The sequence below is a fragment of the Sparus aurata genome, chromosome 5 (genome assembly GCF_900880675.1).
Source record: "Sparus aurata chromosome 5, fSpaAur1.1, whole genome shotgun sequence".
Taxonomy (NCBI): domain Eukaryota; kingdom Metazoa; phylum Chordata; class Actinopteri; order Spariformes; family Sparidae; genus Sparus; species Sparus aurata.
In genome coordinates, this window is record NC_044191.1 from 37,556,041 (window position 1) to 37,575,185 (window position 19,145).

The 19,145-nt window shown below is 45.2% G+C and overlaps 2 protein-coding genes across 2 annotated transcripts; one reads left to right on the forward strand and one right to left on the reverse strand.

The window, feature by feature from the left end:
• Positions 1-4,628: 4,628 nt before the first annotated feature.
• Positions 4,629-12,796, forward strand: LOC115582219 (uncharacterized). The gene is made up of 4 exons (XM_030418035.1): positions 4,629-6,499; positions 9,316-11,284; positions 12,358-12,407; positions 12,474-12,796. The coding sequence occupies exons 2-4, from the start codon at positions 10,461-10,463 to the stop codon at positions 12,794-12,796; spliced, it is 1,197 nt and encodes a 398-aa protein (XP_030273895.1). The 5' UTR covers positions 4,629-6,499; positions 9,316-10,460.
• A 1,411-nt stretch (positions 12,797-14,207) lies between these two features.
• entr1 (endosome associated trafficking regulator 1) lies at positions 14,208-18,766 on the reverse strand. Its single transcript, XM_030417790.1, has 9 exons — positions 18,491-18,766; positions 18,298-18,387; positions 18,008-18,102; positions 16,431-16,620; positions 16,257-16,330; positions 16,057-16,168; positions 15,869-15,931; positions 14,696-14,835; positions 14,208-14,439 (listed from the first exon to the last, which is right to left on the reverse strand). Exons 1-9 carry the CDS (start codon positions 18,749-18,751, stop codon positions 14,349-14,351), a joined length of 1,116 nt encoding a protein of 371 aa, XP_030273650.1. The 5' UTR covers positions 18,752-18,766; the 3' UTR covers positions 14,208-14,348.
• Between the last annotated feature and the right edge of the window lie 379 nt (positions 18,767-19,145).

Here is a 19,145-nt window from a genome sequence, read left to right on the forward strand (position 1 = left end):
AGCTTTGTTTGCTCTCAGTGATGGCGGTACCAGCCGGCCCGCTGATGTAGCAGAGTGCAGTGCTATCTTGGGTTCACCCTTTAACCTGAATCACATAGAGTAACATTCAATTCATGGTTTCTTTCTGATCAAATTCAATTCAAAACACAGTTCACAATCATAGTTTTGCTTATAACCACCAATCTGCTGGAAAATAGCCCACCAGTCATTAGTTACATGAATTCAGTCCAAAATTCAAAAGCAAAAATGAAAAGGTAAAAGGTGAGTTCAAGTCCACAGTTCAAGAGGGAATGTGTGTGTTTTGGGGGAGGAAGATATAAGGAGGAATGAAACTGATGAGTGTGAGGGTGTTTGTAGCAGTTGGACTGCCACACCAATGGGGGCAGTAGAGACAGGATGCGTTCAGTGACCACAGCAGTATCTCTCCCGGTGGGAAGGCTCGCCATCAGCAACAAAGATCCAAATCCAGGAACAACCAAAACAAAACAAACAAAATAAAAACCTGACCTGTCAACAGACAGTGTCAGAGAAGTATCATTAGTTTTACTTTAACTACCGTATGAGGGCGAGCCTCCGTAGAAGGATTGCTGGTTGAGGCGGCAGATAATCAGAGAATCAAGGCACTTGGAGAGAAAGAGAGATTTGACTTCTTTAATGAGGTGTTTGGACCCTTACATAACTGTACAATGTACGTCTTTTTGTCTGTGAGTGTGTGTGTGGTCTAAAAAAAAAGAAAGGAAACAAACTCAATCAACAACAAGCATGGTCACAATCCAAATGCAGCTGCAGTGCCAGCAAAGGGCAGCCAAGTACCGCTGAGACACAGACAAACACACACAACATACACTCCTGATCAACATTTTAAGAACAGTTGAAAAATTGCAAGAATTTACATTTTGCACTGTTGGATCTTAAAAATTGTCTAAGTAGAGTTTCAAAATGCAAAAAGAAGAAATGGGAGTGACACAAAAGAACATTTGAGTAAGCAACTTATTGAAAACAACAATTAAACTGAAATAGGCTGTTCATCAGCTGAAACCCCCCAAAAATACAAACAAAAGTTTCAAAAAAGGACTCAGTAAAGAGCCGCTCCACCGTTCTTGTTGATCACTTCAAAAATTTGTTTCGGCATGCTTGATGCGAGTGTTTCCAGGAGGCTAGAGGGAAACGTTGCTCCTAGTGATGAGGATGGCTTCATGGAGGCCATCAGGACCATCAAGGTTACATTTTTTCTCATCAGAGAATTTTATTTATTTATTTATGTTGTTTGTTTCGGACATGTCAATTCATAAGCATCACATTTCATCATTGTTCAAATAATACAACACACATGGCCGAAAGGGAAAAGCGGGAGAAGCCAAAGCTTATCAAGTCCCGCCCCCATTACCCACAGTATAAAATCTTCATTCTGATCTTTTCTTGTCTTTTGCAAATTACTTTTTTCTTTTCTTCTCTTTTTTTCTATTGTTATGACCTTTGACAAAACATATTACAGCAGTAGCATATAGAGCTGAATTCAAGCTCTAGACAGTACATACAGATTACATGTGTGTCTGCACATGTGTCCATATTAGTCCATCATGAGTGAACAACAGTCTCATCTTATGGCCTCATCTTATAGCCAGGCTTGCCACAAAGTCAGAATATCCAATTGAGAGAGAGCAAAAGTCCAGTGTATTTATTATTTGTTGAGATGGTGTTGGGATGGTGTAAGAGCCCTTTAATGCATTTTCATGTTATTCATCAGTCTCCTCTGCAGCTTTTATCGCTGCTAGCTTCGCCATGTCCTCCCGATTGGTGGCTACATCAACTCGCATCTGTATCACGAAGTCGCGGATTGTTGAGATGTCAGAGCGTATCCCGACCACAGCACTCCGAGTATTGGCGTTGTCCGCCCTCGCACTGGTCTGCTCAGTAGCGATCTTTCTCATTTTCCAATATTGCATAAAGATTCCAAATCCCAAAGCGATCGTTCCAATTGTCATGAACGTGAACATGTACACGTCCTCGACATCTTCCACATCCAGTGCGGCAAGGCAGATGACTCTCCACTTTCCCCAACCATCCATAACGTAGCCGGACATAAAGGTCCCGTCCGGGCATGTCGGTTCACCAGAACCCGCACGCCGTGTTGAGAACACTCTGTCGATGGCATTCATTGACCAGCTCAGCAACTCCATCGTGGATTGATCGATTGATTGATTGGTTAAGAACGTAGTTGGACAATATTAAATGAATCTCAATCGAATGACTCTTGTGTGCCGATTTACAGGGTTGAGTCCTTCACAGCTCAGAAGAACTTGTGATAACTCACAATAGTGGCACAGTGTTCGTACCTAAGTTATCTCACATTGTTGATGCACATTATAACAACATCCTGCCATGTACAACTGGCATTGGCCTTGGACCATACAATTTTCTCAGGTTCAACTTATTGTTTGGGTACAGAATGGTATTTGTTATGCTCACATGCCGTCTCAACAAAGTGTCTGCCCAGTGTCTGTTGATTCGTTCCTCTGACCTTTATCAACCCTCTAGTATTGATCTGTACTGATCAACGATTGAATGTACATACTTTTTTTTGAAGCCACTTAGTGTTGCTGATTTTTTGACATCTTCTTCTAGCACATTCCATTGTTTAACACCTTTGACCGATAAAGAAAAGGATTTTAACGTAGTTCGTACTTTACTTTGCCTGAAAATCATGTTCCCTCTGAGATTGTGTCTCTCTTCTCTGTCTAGGAAGAGTATTTGCAAATTATGAGGGAGGCTTTTGTTAGCAGCTTTGTACATCATTTGTAGTGTGCGATAGTTTATTAAGTCATATAGTTTAAGTATTCTTGATTCAATAAATAACTGATTTGTGTGTGCCCTATAGTTGGCATAATGTAAGATTCTCAGAGCTCTTTTTTGGAGTATTAACAAAGGCTGTGTGGAGCCTTTATATGTGTGTCCCCACACCTCTGCACAGTATTGCAGGTGTGGAGAGACGAGTGCACAGTACAACAGGTGAAGTGCTTTTTGATTTAATATTTTTTGTGCTTTCCAGAGTATGGACACACTCCTGGCCAACTTCCTTTTTAGCTGTCTTATGTGTGGCTTCCAACTTAACATGTCGTCGATGATTACTCCCAGTACTTTGTTCTCATGTACCCTTTCAATATTCACTCCGTTTACTTGAATGTTAGTACTGTTGTTGCAGCCTTTTTTCCCATATAGCATGTATTTAGTTTTCTCAAGATTTAATGATAATTTATTTATATTAAACCACACATGAAGTTTGGCCATTTCGTGATTTACTGTTTCCACAAGTTGGTTCAGGTTTGTCCCAGAACAGAAAATATTTGTATCATCTGCAAATAATATTAATTTCAGAATATTTGACACTTTGCATATATCATTTATATATAGTATAAACAGCTTTGGACCCAGAACTGACCCCTGTGGGACCCCACAGACTATGTCCAAGCTAGTCGATGTGTTATCACCCATTTTGACATATTGGGATCTCTTGTGTAGATAGCTCTTGACCCACTGCAGTGCTACACCTCTGATGCCATATCTCTCCAGTTTAGCTATTAAGATATCATGATTAACGGTGTCAAATGCTTTTTTCAGGTCTATGAAAATTCCTATTGAATGTTGTTTATGGTCAATAGCGTCAGTAATGATTTCCACAGACTCAGTTAGAGCAAAGGCAGTCGAGTGGTTCTTTCTGAATCCATATTGGCTGTCATATAGCAATTTGTGTTTGTTGATGAAGTTATCTAGCCTATTGTTGAATAGCTTCTCTAGGATTTTCGACAGTTGTGGCAGTATTGAGATTGGTCTGTAATTAGTAAACTCGTGTGTGTCACCATTCTTAAACAGTGGCACAACTTTGGCAACTTTCATTTTAGTGGGAAATATCCCAGTTTGAAATGACAGATTAAAAATGTATGTTAGTGGTGAAAAACCATCAGAATAAAACTTTCTTCCACCTTTCAATGTCCCATGTTTGGTGCTCACTTGCAAAGTCCAAACGGGCAATTTTGTGGCACTGAAGGAGACGAGGCCTTTTTGTTCTTAAAGCCCTTCTCTCGCAGATGCCGTCTGATGGTTTTTGGGCTGCAGTCGGCACCAGTAACGGCCTTAATTTGGGACGAGGATCGTCCCGTGTCTTGAAGGACAGCCAATCGGATCCTCCGGCTCAGCGCAGAGGACATTTTTTTGGGTCTACCACTTGACTTTTTTGTTCCATAACCCTCAGGATCTTTTAAGAAATTCAAAATGACTGTCTTACAGCGTCCAACCTCAGCAGCGATGGCGCGTTGTGAGAGGCCTCGCTTATGCAGCTCAACAATCCGACCACGTTCAACCAGAGAAAGCTTTTTGGCTTTTGCCATCAGGAGGTCATGACTGTGAATGTCTGACAGAAAATGACATTGAATCCACATTTTTGCGCAGATTTTGGCTTTTAAACTTAAACTTTTGATCAGCTGATGAACAGCCTATTTCAGTTTAATTGTTGTTTTCAATAAATTGCTTCCTCAGATTTTTGTTTTGTGTCACTCCCATTTCTTCTTTTTGCATTTTGAAACTCTACTTAGAACCTTTTTAAGATCCGACAGTGCAAAATGTAAATTCTTGCAATTTTTCAACTGGTCTTAGAATTTTGATCAGGAGTGTATCTCCAGGCAAAATAACAAGAACTGCAACAGTGAACAAATTACTCATAACTACAAACAGAAACTACTTACACATAATAAGGGAAACACACAGAAAGTCCATGCAGCTTCATACAGTCTGCTCACTGACTGGTCTGACTATATAACCTAACTATATACTGCTTGTTGTCCTAGTTTGCACCAGTAGAGGGTGCTGTTGGGCCTTGACCTGTAGGGCTTTCTTACAACTACTGTACAGTAGTAATATTCTCCCTTTTTCAAATCACACAAAATGCATTAATATTGTAACGTGTTGGGGAAAGTCACAGACGTTCAGGTCCAAGGTGGGCATGGTTGACTGTGAGTGAGAGTGGTGGGCCGCCCAGTTGTGTTGCTGAGTTGTAGAGTGTTGTTGGCGTGTGTTATATGAAATAAACGGCGAAGCTCCGGTTGGAGCTTGTCAACATTAACTCTGCCTACTCTTTGCTGCCGCTCACTACATTGTTGTCAGAAGTAGGATGAGAGATGGCAGCATCTACGGGAGAGATGGACAAACTCATTGACCGCCTGCAAGCCATCGAAGGAGTATGGTAGAATCAGACATGAGAGCTATCGCCTGTGAGACAGTGCCGTGGGAGAGAGCACGCTAGCTTAGTGGATGGCGCCCGGACTGGCAGGTGAGGATGCCCGCTCCAGACTGAGAGCCCACTAGCTTTGCCCACGGCGCCAGCGCTTCCCGGCCGACAACGGAGGATCGCCGCCTGGGCAGGCATGTGCAGATGATCACTCCACACACGCCGGTCCCCAGCGCACTTCCACTGATGCCCGCGGGGGGCGCCATCTCTCCGCCACCAGCTCCCCCTGAGGTAACCTGGCGTAGTGTGATGAAGCTACCACGCTACAATGGGGAACAGCCATCAGAGACCTCATCCAGGTGCAGCTGGCTGCCCAGATCAATGCCTGGTCAGCCGAAGAGAAACCAATAGAAGTTGCTCTCGCTTTGGAAGGAAAGGCCCTGCAGGCGTTGACAGATCTCCAGCCAGAAGAGTGTTTCGACTGGCCGGCCATTGAAAGCACGATCCAGCATTAATTTGGCCGCCAAACTCATGCAGATGATGCCCGAGACAAGCTGGCTGGATGTAGGAGGAGGGACGGAGAGAGCCTACGCAGCAGACCTCCGCTGTTACACATGCCTGGGGTATCCCACATTCAATACTGTTAGGCTGGTTACAGATGTGGGGAAATGGGCCACATTGCCAGCCACTGCCCGGCCCCGACGCCGCCAAGCACCTCAGCAACTCACAAACCCTTTCTCCCCGACCACACCACAGATACGACTGGGTAGACTTGGTTGAACACATGGATTCTACCTGAACTGCGACCTTAATGGCACCCCATGCAGAGCCCCGGTGGATACGGGATCCATCATTTCCCTGGTTCACCCCAGAACTTTGCCTGGCACAAGTGGCTTGAAACCATGTGGCTGGAGGCCCACAAAGCAGAAGACGTGCCAGGCTGCAAGGAGAAAGATTTGTCCACGTGACAGCAGCTAATTACATTGTTGACCACAAGTTCTGGTTAGCTGATATCCAAGACCTCTGCATCATCGGTCTGGATCTGCTAGCTACTCGCTCTACACTCTACCTGGGTTCCCAGGTCATACAGCTCCACACCACTGGGTAAGAAGGACTGCGATTCGCCACCACACCACCACCGCCTGGAGCCACGGGGCCTGCCAGGCCGGCCACCAGCAGCCACTGCAGCCTGCTGCCGATGAGGAGAGCCTATCCAGCCTGAAGTCTCGGTCTGGAGGGCTGACCATCGCAGTGATTTATTTTCATCATAAACACTTGGTGAGTTAAAGTTTTTGCCGGTGACAGACGCTGTTTTTCGGGCAGAAATGTGACGAGGAGTCTGCAGGACAGACAGGATGCTTCTCCACGTACAGCTGCGGTATTTTTTTCCTCGTTGCCAAAGACAGTTACAGTTACTATGTTACCTTCGTTTGGTTCTGTAACGTTGCTTTGTGGACATTTCTCTTTATTAAGTTGAGTGAAGGACCTGTGCAGGTAACAGACCATCCGATAGACACGCCCTCCATACGCACAGCCGGCTCATCCATTCACACTGGTTCAGTTTGCCAATACTGCACCTCTGATACTATCAGACGAGTTTCATATACAGAAGTTATTGAAATGTTACATAGATAAAAGTGATGGCTCGGTCGCGAACGAATCAGTTCGAACGAACGACTCTTTAACATGAACGAACTGACCTGATTCCTCGTTTCACTTCTCTCTCGTTGGTTCCTTCGTTCTCACAGACCAGTCGCTGCGTTGTTCACTGTTTAGTTATCAGAGTGGTGAGGAGGACTGAGAGCCAGCCAATCGTATGCTGGGTCTCGGACACTGTCGTCGAATTTTAGCCAACGAGAAACAGGAATGCATAGCAACCGTTTCCATGAAAAAAACCCCCCCATTTCATTTCGTTCGTAGCTCTCGTTCTCGTACTGATTCCTCTCCTGTCATTCTCGTTCAGTCAGTCACTCGTTCTTGGCTAGCCAGCTTTAGCTGTTACCTGCTAACTGAACTGAATCTCGACATCGAACGATGAAATCCACCTCTACTTACCTGTAGGTTTTCTTTTCAGATTAGGAATCGCTGAATTTGCCGATTAAAACGGAATCTATGTTTTAACGCAGAATATCGTGGAATTTGACATAATTTCACTGAAATGCTGTTTTTGTGTGGAAGAGGAACGTATGTCTGGGGAAAGGACGGAGGGAAGCAGATCTGTGTGGCACAACAAGCCTCCTCCACAGACTGAGCTCCCTCGTCAAAACAATGTAAGCATGGTGAAGCGGCTGCCCGGCTGCGTCTTCGTCTGCAAAAAACCTGAGAAACTTGACATTCACTCAACAGTACAGAGCTGAGCAGTTTCCAAACGACTTTTATGTATCAGGTGAACTGTTGTTTTGCAAATTCTGCCAACACTCAGTTGACTGGAAGCGAAAGAATATGTGCAGTGACCGCATACTTTTGCTGCATCCTTGCGCATTTTCTGGCTCTCGTCATATTCTGGTTTGTGCTGGTGTTTGAGGTGGTGGAACAAATTGGTGGTGTTACCACCCTTTGCGATCACCGTTTTTTTTTTACAAACTCTGCATATAACAGAGTTTTGCTCCATGTCAGACTTATCGTAACCAAACCAGTTCCAGATAATCGAGCTGGAGCCTCGTACAGCAACGAGCTCCTCGCTCTCAGCTCCGCCTTCCGCCATGTTTGTTATTGTTCTTCACGTGAGCCAAGAGATCAGGTCTGCAGGCAGGCGGCAGGTGCCTGTCACCTGAGTTGGGCTGCGAGTGTTTGGTCGCATACAACGTCATCAAACGAGAGTAAATCTGAATACAATAAAGTTGAAAAAAAACGTCATCAACCGGAATTTATCGTTATTACCGCGAGATGACAAATTCTTACCGTGGGGACATTTTTTGACGGAATATCGCAAACAGTAAAATATCGCCCATTCCTAGTTACAGTTACTGTGTTACTGTTGTTCGGTCCTGTAACGTTGCTCTGTGGGACATTTCTCTGTATTTAGTTGAGTGAAGGACCTGTGCAGTTATCAGACTGTCAGACCGACACGCCCTCGCTCCGCACCTCCGGATTATCCGTTCACACTGGGACGGCTCACCAATAATGCGGCCCTGATACTACCTCCAGAGGCGGATCAGCGCCGGAGAGAAATTTCCCCCCTCTCCACATCTGAAACTTTCACACAGAGGCGGGTGCGGAGAATTAGCGCAGGATCCCCGCATGCAAACAGCAGTGTGACTGGAGCTAGTAAGTGCATAAAAATGAGTTAATGAGGTTCAGGTTAAATAGAGTCTCTCGTTTAGAAGAAAACAACTGTCTCACCATCTCTCTTATCCAGCCGGGCACATTCACATGAAACGGGTCCCGTTGGTACAGACAGCGTGTGCGCGGGAAGGTCACGGACTTAAAATGGCCGACCGCTGTCGGAGCTAATGGCTACTAGCTAAGGCTACTCACCTTTTCCAAAGATACTCCACAAGTACTTTGTGAAAGTCACAGCACACAGCGTCCAGCAGATCTTATCAATAGTGATGTTACCCGTGACACCTCTGCTTCGGAGCTTGTATTGAAAAAATGAGCCAGTCTAAAGCAAAGCTTGTATCAGAGCTTCATTTGCTCTGCGACAGTCACGTGATCAGTGACGCCAAAAGCTTTGTTTCACGCGCAACCACGTGACTGCTTCAAAAATCATTCAAAGCTGCGTGAAACGGTGTGCGCACTTGTTGGTTGTCAAGTAGGAGTCGAGACAAGTTGAGAGAGACAGTTGAGTTCAGTTGAGTTGAGTTGAGTTGAGTTCAGTGAGAAAGGTAACTAAGTAAAGCTGGTGAATTGTTGTTGTTTGTGGTTGGTAATGCAGCCTGTTGCTAAGAGAGGGCGGTCCGAGATGTGGGAACATTTCACTCTGGTTCCTCCCAACAAGGTTATTTTATTTCAGTATAATCATTTGCTAGGTGTAAAGTGACGTTCTGATGCAGAGAGGCTATGTAGAGGAGCTACAATATAACCAAGCTAAATTCCATATGGGCCTATTGGTAATTTGTAGTAGTGGAAATGAATAGTTTTATCTTTATTAGGTCCAGTGTTGAACCGTCAGAAGCAAGTGGCACCTCCAGCATGACACGGCACTAACTGATCAAACTGATCAAAGTGCAGCCATTCACTTCTTCCTTCTCAGGTGTGCCAAGTCTTAATTTGTGTTTTCCAAAAAAGGACATGCAAGTATCTTCTTCTTTATCTATTTATTAGGCCTATGTGTAGCCAAAGTTCTACTGTATCATTTATTAACATGCATTTGTTGTGTTACAGGAAACAGAACGGAGATGATTGATGAGGCACTGCTGGACATGATTGTTAAAGGAGTCATCACCTGTTTTTTACGTATCCAGCCCCCCTTGTATCACTTTGGATCAATTCTTAAAACTTTTTTTTAAATCAAACATAGAGCTTGTTCTGACACTTTTTCATACCGCGACTTTCTGTACGAGCCAGAGTCGGAACCTGAACGGGAGAGTGAAGAGGCGGAGACACGTTTACAGCAGGACGACTCTGAATGGTCCATTCTTTTTTTCATTTCAAGTGAGTGTCTACTCACCTGGCCTGTAGTTAGAAACAAGCATATGCAAGTAGCCTCCTGTGGTAACGTCACCGCAGGAGCAGAGTCAAGATCTCCTGCTTTAGGAACGCACACCCTCGTGCGCTATTCCTGTTCGGAAAAAGAGCCAAAGCGAAAAAACTGAGCCACTTTTAAACTCCAGCTTTTCAGGCAAGTTTCAACTGAGGTCCAACACCAACATGCAGAGACAGAGACTGTTTCAAAAGTCGGAAGAAGAAGGGTGGCGGGCTTGCACTGTATGTGAGTGATCTGTACCCCGGACATCGAACTGCTGGCTGTGGGAATGCGCCCGGATGACTTACCGAGGGAGTTCATGTCCACCATTGTTATCGCTGTTTACATCCCCCCGTCAGCTGATGCAGCGGTGGCCTGTGACGTCATCAGCTCTGCTGCTGCTAAACTACAGACTGAACACCAGGATGCATTCATGGTTAGTACAGGTGATTTTAATCATGCCTCACTGGACAAAACTTTAAATAACTTTCACCAATATGTTGACTGCCCCACAAGAGACAATAAAACGCTGGATCTCCTGTATGCTAATGCCATGGATGCACATGACGCCACAGCTCTTCCCTCCTCGGCAGGTCAGACCACAGCTTGGTCATGATGACTCCCAGGTATGTTCCTCTAGTGAGAAGGCAGCCTGTGCACACCAGGACGGTGAGGAGGAGGACACAGGAGGCTGCTGAGGCACTGCAGGACTGCTTCCAGCTGACAGACTGGGATGTACTCTGTGAGCCTCATGGGGAGGACATTGATCAGATGACTGACTGCGTCACTGATTACATCAGATCCTGTGAGGACACCAACATGCCAGCCCGGACCGTGCACTGCTTCTCCAACAACAAGCCCTGGATCACCAGTGACCTGAAGACACTTCTGAACAAGAAGAAGAGAGCTTTCATGTCTGGAGACAGAGAGGAGCAGGGGAGAGTGCAGCACGAGCTCAGAGAGATGCTGAGGACATGTAAGGACAGCTGCAGGAGGAAGCTGGAGGCCAAACTCCAGCAGAACAGTGTGAGAGATGTGTGGACGGGGATGAAGAACATCACGGGGATGAAGAACATCACAGGGATGAAGAACATCACGGGGATGAAGAACATCACGGGGATGAAGAACATCACGGGAATGAAGAACATCACGGGGATGAAGAACATCACGGGGATGAAGAACATCACGGGGATGAAGAACATCACGGGGATGAAGAACATCACGGGAATGAAGAACATCACGGGGATGAAGAACATCACGGGGATGAAGAACATCACGGGGATGAAGAACATCACGGGGATGAAGGGGAAAGACAGGCAGACATCAGGGAGCCTGGACAGAGCTAACCAGTTCAACCAGTTCTTTAACAGGTTTAGCTCACCTCCTGCCACCCCCCCGACACCCCCAGCACTCTCCTGTACAACATCTCTTCATCTGCCCCCCCCCCCCCCCCCCCCCCCCCCACACACACACACACTTCTCACCCCCCTCCACCTGAGGCTGAATGTCGACAAGACCAGAGAGATGGTGATCGACTTCAGGACTGGAATCTAATACCGAGGCTGTGTACAAGAAGGGGATGAGCAGACTCTATTTCCTGAGGAAGCTGAGATCCTTCAACGTGTGCAGCAAGATGTTGGAGATCTTTCACCAGTCTGTTGTTGCCAGCATCATTTTCTTTGCTGCTGTGTGTTGGAGCAGCAGCATCAGAGCCAGCAACACTAACAGACTTGATAAAATCATCAAGAAGGCTGGCTCTGTACTTGGTCTCAGGTTGGAGTCTTTTGAGTCCGTGGTGGAGAGGAGAACGCTGAATAAACTGTTATCCATCATGGACAATGATCAGCAGCCTCTCCATCACACAGTAGACAGACAGCGGAGCTCCTTCTCTCACAGATGCTGCAGCTCCGCTGTCGAAGGGACAGATACAGGAAATCTGTCCTGCATCACACATCACACTGTACAATAATAACAGCTAACACTCTGGTCATAACACAAAGTCTCTACGCACTTTGGTTTTATACACTCTGTTCAACGCACCTTATATATTATCTTGCACTACAGTTACTCTGCTTATTTATATACTTTTTATACATTTTGTACATTTTTGTATATTACTTTTTTCTATTGCTATTTAATATGTTCAGGTTGTTCTTCTTATTTCATTGTGTTGTTAATGTCTCTGTGTGTAATGCTGCTGCTACACCGGAATTTCCCAGCTTGGGATCAATAAAGTATATCTATCCATCCATCCATCCATCCATCCATCCATCCATCCATCCATCCATCCATCCATCCATCCATCCATCCATCCATCCATCCATCCATCCATCCATCCATCCATCCATCCATCCATCCATCCATCCATCCATCCATCTCATGGGGAACAGCTGAGTGGCTACGAGACGGCCAGCCAGCACTCTGTGGCCACATTGCTGGATTTTTGTAGCCCGACTGATTCAGCAAGTGCTGTGCAGCTCTTAACCAGTAGATGTGCGTCTCTTCTCAGGGACAGCACACCTGTCCCAGCACCTCCAGAGCCAGCAGGGGAATCTTCAGGTATGAATCTACGGTCAGTATTGTCAGAATTATATTGTAGCCCTGTGTAACGTGTTGCTGTCACAGTTTCAGGGACGGGCCTTTGGGATCTGTTGGACAACCGAGTGTTGGAGACGAGGAGGGTCCAAAGTGCCACAGCAGAGGTTCAGCGCTACCTCACTGAGCCCAGTATCCCTGGCTCTGAAGACCCAGTGCAGTTTGGGCACAACACAAACATGTGTACCCACTTTATATGTGCTGGCCCGTGGTACTCTATATACACACCTGCTTCCTCTGCGCCATGCCAGAGAGGTTTTTCCAAGGCCAGTGAAGTGGTCAGCAAGAAGAGGAACAGACTCAGTCCGGGCACAGCCGAACAAATTCTGTTCCTGAACAAATATCAGTTTTAAAGTAAAATACCGAACACAGTCACCGACCACAATAATGCTCCTTTCTGACCGTCCACAAGCACCATCACTCTCCCAGAACAGTGCACTGTCACAGCACTTCCCTGCACTCAAGTCACTATCATTTCTATCATTTCTGCACTGGCAGTGGCAGATTGTTGAAATACACTGCACTGCCAATTTCTCATATTTTGTGAGAAGACACTCACAATTATCATAGAAGAGTGAGCAAATGTTCACACCCACCCTTCATTCATATCAGATTCATCTACCTCCCTAATGAACACACAAGAAATGTTCACATGCAGAATACCACCTTTATTATTATTTTTATTATGATTTTGTGAAGAAGGCAATGATTTTCTTGTTTCAGTTAATGCAGTGTCCAATGTACGCTTATTTATTCAGTGATTTATTTAATTCTTACCAAACACCCAAAGATAGAATATGGCAGCTGATCAATGTGGATGTGAAATCATGACACAGCGCTTCCTTTACCTCTCACCAGCAGGTGTCGCCACAGAGTCTGAAGCTTCCAGCACTGAATCATTTTTCGTAGAATTGGATTTAAGGTTTCGTTGGTTCATGAGGCTTCATTTTGCCATCAATAATAATCAAGGTTAACTGGTATTTCCTGAAGTTTCATCAACTTCCTCCGTCTTTTCACCGACCCTGTTAGCATCAGTGTTCCTGTTAGCATCAGTGCTCCTGTTAGCATCAGTGCTCCTGTTAGCATCAGTGCTCCTGTTAGCATCAGTGCTCCTGTTAGCATCAGTGCCCCTGTTAGCATCAGTGCTCCTGTTAGCATCAGTGCTCCTGTTAGCATCAGTGTTCCTGTTAGCATCAGTGTTCCTGTTAGCATCAGTGCTCCTGTTAGCATCAGTGTTCCTGTTAGCATCAGTGCTCCTGTTAGCATCAGTGCTCCTGTTAGCATCAGTGCCCCTGTTAGCATCAGTGCTCCTGTTAGCATCAGTGTTCCTGTTAGCATCAGTGCTCCTGTTAGCATCAGTGTTCCTGTTAGCATCAGTGCTCCTGTTAGCATCAGTGCTCCTGTTAGCATCAGTGCCCCGACACAAGGCCGTCTATCTCTTCACACACACACACAACACGGGAGCAGGGGGGGCGGGAATAGATGCATTCAGTCGTCTCTGATTGGTCCAAGATAGCTTCTCAATCTTTTGTGTGATACGGGATATCCCATTATTTAAACAACTCTTGTGTTATTCTGAGTGAAATAACAATATTGCAATACTCTTGTAGTAAGTTTTGTTTTTTTCTCCAAGTCACTATCGTGGGTTACACTAAGCTAACAACTTCTTCCAGCTCGGTGCTGAACACGCGACCAACATCCATCAGAACATGAAGGTTTCCTGACCAATCAAACCATTCACTTAAAACAGACTCAAAGACAAACTGACTTAACAACGTTATTTATTTAAAAAAACAGTGAATTTATCACCAATAACAATAATCAGATACATGATTTAAAGTTCAACTTAAGATTTAATGACTCAGTGTTTATGTTTTCAGACCAGGTCTGAGGGTCTGGAGGAGTTCAGGACTCTGAGTCCAGGTTGGAAATCTTGTCGATGGACTGCAGCAGCTGAGAGACCAAAACGAGAGTCTCTGCTTCCCCCAACAGCTGACTGCAGACAGACAGACAGAGAGAGAGACAGACAGACAGAAAGAGAGAGAGAGACCATTAGAGTTAAAAATGTTTATTCTGTGGACCCTCAGCTCCATGTTAACCACAACACACTGAACACACTTAAACAATAGCATGCTAACACTGTAACCTGTGGTCTCCTCTGCAGCTCCCTGATGGTCCTGAAGGACAGGTTCTCCTCCTTCAACTGCAACACACACGCACACACACACACACACCTGTTCACAGATACTTACCGGATGGAGGAGTGGGCGTGGCTTGCAGTCTTGTTCAGGTACTCAGATGCCACCTGTGCGTTGTGTCTCATTGTCATGACGACTTCAGACTCAGCAGCCTTCAGACTGTCGTTCTCTGAGCGCAGAGAGTCTACCTCCACCTGAGACACACAGGTAACATTTATACACACACCTGACACACAGGTACTCATTCAATTATCTGTCAGTTTGTTCAAATTGTAACTCATTGTGTCCTTGTTGTAAATTCAGCATTAAATCTTTCAGCTGAAGTTGTTTGTCTCCTTGTAAAAAGTGTCAGTTTGTGGCAGCATGTCTGTACCAGCCTGTCTGCTTCTGTGTCTAAGTGCTAAAGTCTTACCTGCCAACATTGATCAGCTGTTTGAACACACTGTTTACACTGATGTCACCATTTACACTCCATTTATGAAAGAAGAAACATGTTATTGATCTAAACATGTCACATGTTACAAAGACACTAAACAGTAACAATATAGGCTACTTCTTTGTCCCCGTGGAGAAAGTCCCCAGACTCCCTTAACAAATGTGTCAGTTTAGTGAGTTGTTGAGTTGGAGACACTTTATAAACTCTGTAGCCCTTTTTAAACAGCGTCTCCACATTATCTCCGGAGCGGTGGTTCGCCAATTCTCCGCCGATGGTGATTGACACAGAGCGAAGCATCTCCGCCTTCACGTGTGTACTTCACACAGAAAGGCGGCGCTGCGGCTCCTAAAGAGGCGTGACGGTACACGTCATGTGATTCTCAGACACATGGAGTAACATTAATATATGAATGGGCCTACCATAAGCAGATTGTTTTGTTGAGCGCTACATTATGTAAATGTTAACAAGACAACAACACACATCAGACCTAATGGCTAACAGCAGGGAGGCTGTTTAACCCTGACCTGTGTACTGGCTGCAACTTATGGAAGCGACTGATGTTTAAATGAAAATGCATTTGCAGAAATGTATATTTGTCAGAGTGCCAAAACTCAGGAAAGGCAAGTGACGGCGAGTGGTCATTATGTAGCGGATTTTGGCACTGAAATGACGCCATAGCTGTTCCTCACACGCTGTTTGACACCGATGGATTCTTTTACTCCTCTTTCAAACTATCCGTGCTCTCTGGACGACATGTTCACATTGTCGTCCTCAGAGGACAAACTTTGTACCTGCAGCTGCTGCAGCTCCACCTTCAGTTTGGAGACACTGTTCTCTGCTTTAACCGCTCGCTTCTGTAACGCAAGCACCCACACACACACACACACACACACACATGCATCATACAACAATAATCAGCTGAGTTATTGATCTGGTGGAGCGTCTGTTAGCATCTGTTAGCTTCTGTTAGCATCCCCACCGTCATCAGGTGGAGGTTCTGCTCTACTGAGTGAACCATGCTTTCTAGATCCTGAGCCTCCTTCTCCTCCCGACGCCTCCTCTGGAGCAGTTCCTCTGACAGCTCCATCACTCTGAATGACATGACAGAGCAAAGAGGCATGATGGGTAAATATGCTGACTGCTGGGGTTAGTGCTGTCATGTGATTGGCTGATGCTCACCTGTGTTCATTAACCTCTGATCTCCTCTGGAGCTCCCTGATGGTCCTCCTCAAGGACAGGTTCTCCTCCTTCAACTGCAACACACACACACACACACACACACACACACACACACACGTTAACTGATGTTGTGTTGAACCCTAACCCGTGTGTGTGTGTGTGTGTGATTGTTACCTGTATCTGACTGCTCCTCCCACTCCTCCTCCTGCAGGAGATGACTGGTTCAGCTATGGAGGTCTCATCATCTCCTTCATAGTTCTCTCCTGCTGCTCCTCCTGCTCCTCCTCCTGCTCCTCCTGCTCCTCCTCCTGCTCCTCCTCCTGCTCCTCCTGCTCCCTGCTGGTCTTCAGGTTTGGAGGAGAACCTGTTCCATTCCCACATGTTGAATGTTACAGCACTTTATTAGGAACAGCTGCTCTGATGTCAGAGAGGTGTTTCTGTTATAGTCCTGCTGCAGGTGAGTTAAATGCCTCCAGGTGTTGCTGATGACCAGAGGCCTGTACTGCGAAGCCAGTTTAGTGTGTTAGCAGGTGTGTTGAGTCTAAAGCCAGGCTTCCCTGAACTACAAAGGTGGCTCTCTTTTAACCCGGCTAGATCACCATGGTAACTTATGTTTAGCTCATAACCTGGTCAGGTTATGAGCTAAACATAAGTTACCATGATGACTGCTGCTTCCACATCTTAATAAAATGCAATATGAAATATTAATTAGGCCAACCTAGTATTCATTTGTCACAGATAATGAGTAAAGTTAATGATTTCTTTGATGTGTCCATGAATAAACTGATGAACTGATCAATGTTTCACCCGTTGTAGGGCAGTGTACGCCCAAACACAAATCTGACAGGCTGGAGCTGTTTTCACTGTCAGAAAGCTCTTTATTGTCATTGTACAGGGACAGTAGCTACATTTGCTTGTTCATCCCGACACAGTGATACAATAAAAAACACTGAACATTTATAGCCTACGCACACTCAGCCTCGCTTTCAATAAAACACACACGTGCATTCTATAACTGAGATCAGTAAAATGTGAAAACAATACAGACATCATTCAAAAATGAAAAAAGAGAGTTGTTGCTTCAGTTTATTTATTTTTTAAATGGATGAGGGTTAATATGTAAAAGTTGCACAATGTTGAGCTTTCAGAAATGAAAACACTAAGGGCTTAATATAATATTGATCATGATATTAATCATTGTTAACTTACACATTTACACGGTCAGCAGTTTTCTGCCAGCAGCCCTCCCTCGCTCTGTTGGCGGCGACAGTGTTACTTTTTGCCGTGATGGTTTCTTTGAATTCTTCATAGTCCTGCATAATAAGAATCTGCTCATCTTGAGTAAAATATGTGGCCCGGGATCGATCCGTTTTCACACGGAAGTAGAATAATATGACGTCAAACGCCCCCTTTTATGTGAACGAGCAGAGCACAAAGCAGAGAACCGGACTTGACAAATGAAGTTGATAACGACCGTCGCAGTACCGTTTAACTCTGATTGGGGACTCGGGGCTTTGTTGAGCTGCATCATGAGCACAAAGCCTGGCTATGTTGAGCTCCCTTCACAGTACAGGCCTCTGGACACTGAGTGCATCGTCTGCGTACAGGAGGAACAGATACACACTGATGCGACTTCACGTCATCAGCCGCCAGCATCACTTCTGCTGTTTTCACTGAGGGATGACCTTATTATGCTCCGCCTCTACCTGAAGAAATCAATAACCAATCAGTAAGCAGCAGACATGACTCACCTGGTCTCCTCTTCTTCCTCCTCTTCCTCTGTACAGATGGATGAGGTGCTGTCCACACCTGACTGGAAGCTGCTCCGCCCCCAATCTTCCTCCTCCTTATAAGACAGACAGACAGACAGACAGACAGACAGACAGACAGACATGTTACATCCTGTCAGCTTATCAACGTAAATACTTTTAAAAAACAGAAAAACAGACCTGATAAAAACTATGAAATAATATAAAACCTTTGCAAATAAATACATTAATACTAAGTACCAATGATGATGTCCCTGATGATGTCACACTACCTGTGGTGCCAGAGAGGGCTCCAAGAAAAACCCGGTCCTGACTACAGGGTCAAAGGTCACAACGTCAAACAACCTCTGAGAGCTGCTGGCCTGCGGACAGACAGACAGACAGGTCAGAGAGACAGCTGTAATGAACACGGTGTACTTCCTCTTCTTCTTCTTCTGTTGCTCTCTGTGTAGGTAGATTCAGTACCTCTCTGTGTGTCTGCTCCTGGTCCAGGTCTTGTTCTGGGACCTGCTCCAGGTCTGGGTCCTGGTTCTTCCAGCGTAGAAACTCTCTGAAGGAGAAGGGGTTCAGTTCCTCAGCCTCCACCTCCTCATCCGCTGAGGGACACAAGAGCAGCAGCATTACAGCACAGAGCGACTTTCTGACGTCAAACATCTGAGACGTCCTCAGCTCATCTGCAGCTGTGAGACGTCTACAGTCCTGTAGACATCTCACAGCTGCAGACATGTTGAGTTATTTTAATTCATTAATAACATAAATATTTCTACAGCTCTAAAACAAACAGATCCGTTCACACTGAGAAACACAGACAAGCGTTTCCTCCAGTTAAACACAAAATAAGAAGACGACTAAACTTGTCATAATTATGAGATTTAAAAAATACATTTAAATTGTGAGATAAAAAAGTTTCAACGATGAAGGTCAAAATATGAGATAATAAAAATATCTTAGTTTCAGACACTTTAATAAATAAAACATGAAATGAGAAAGAAGTCTCATTATTTCATCTTTGGTTTCTTTAACTGGCACAAACGGGCTTCCATAGCGAAACAGCTGCAGACTGTCAGGTCCTTTATCCAACAACAACAGCACCCCCACCAACAACACAGCACCACCAACA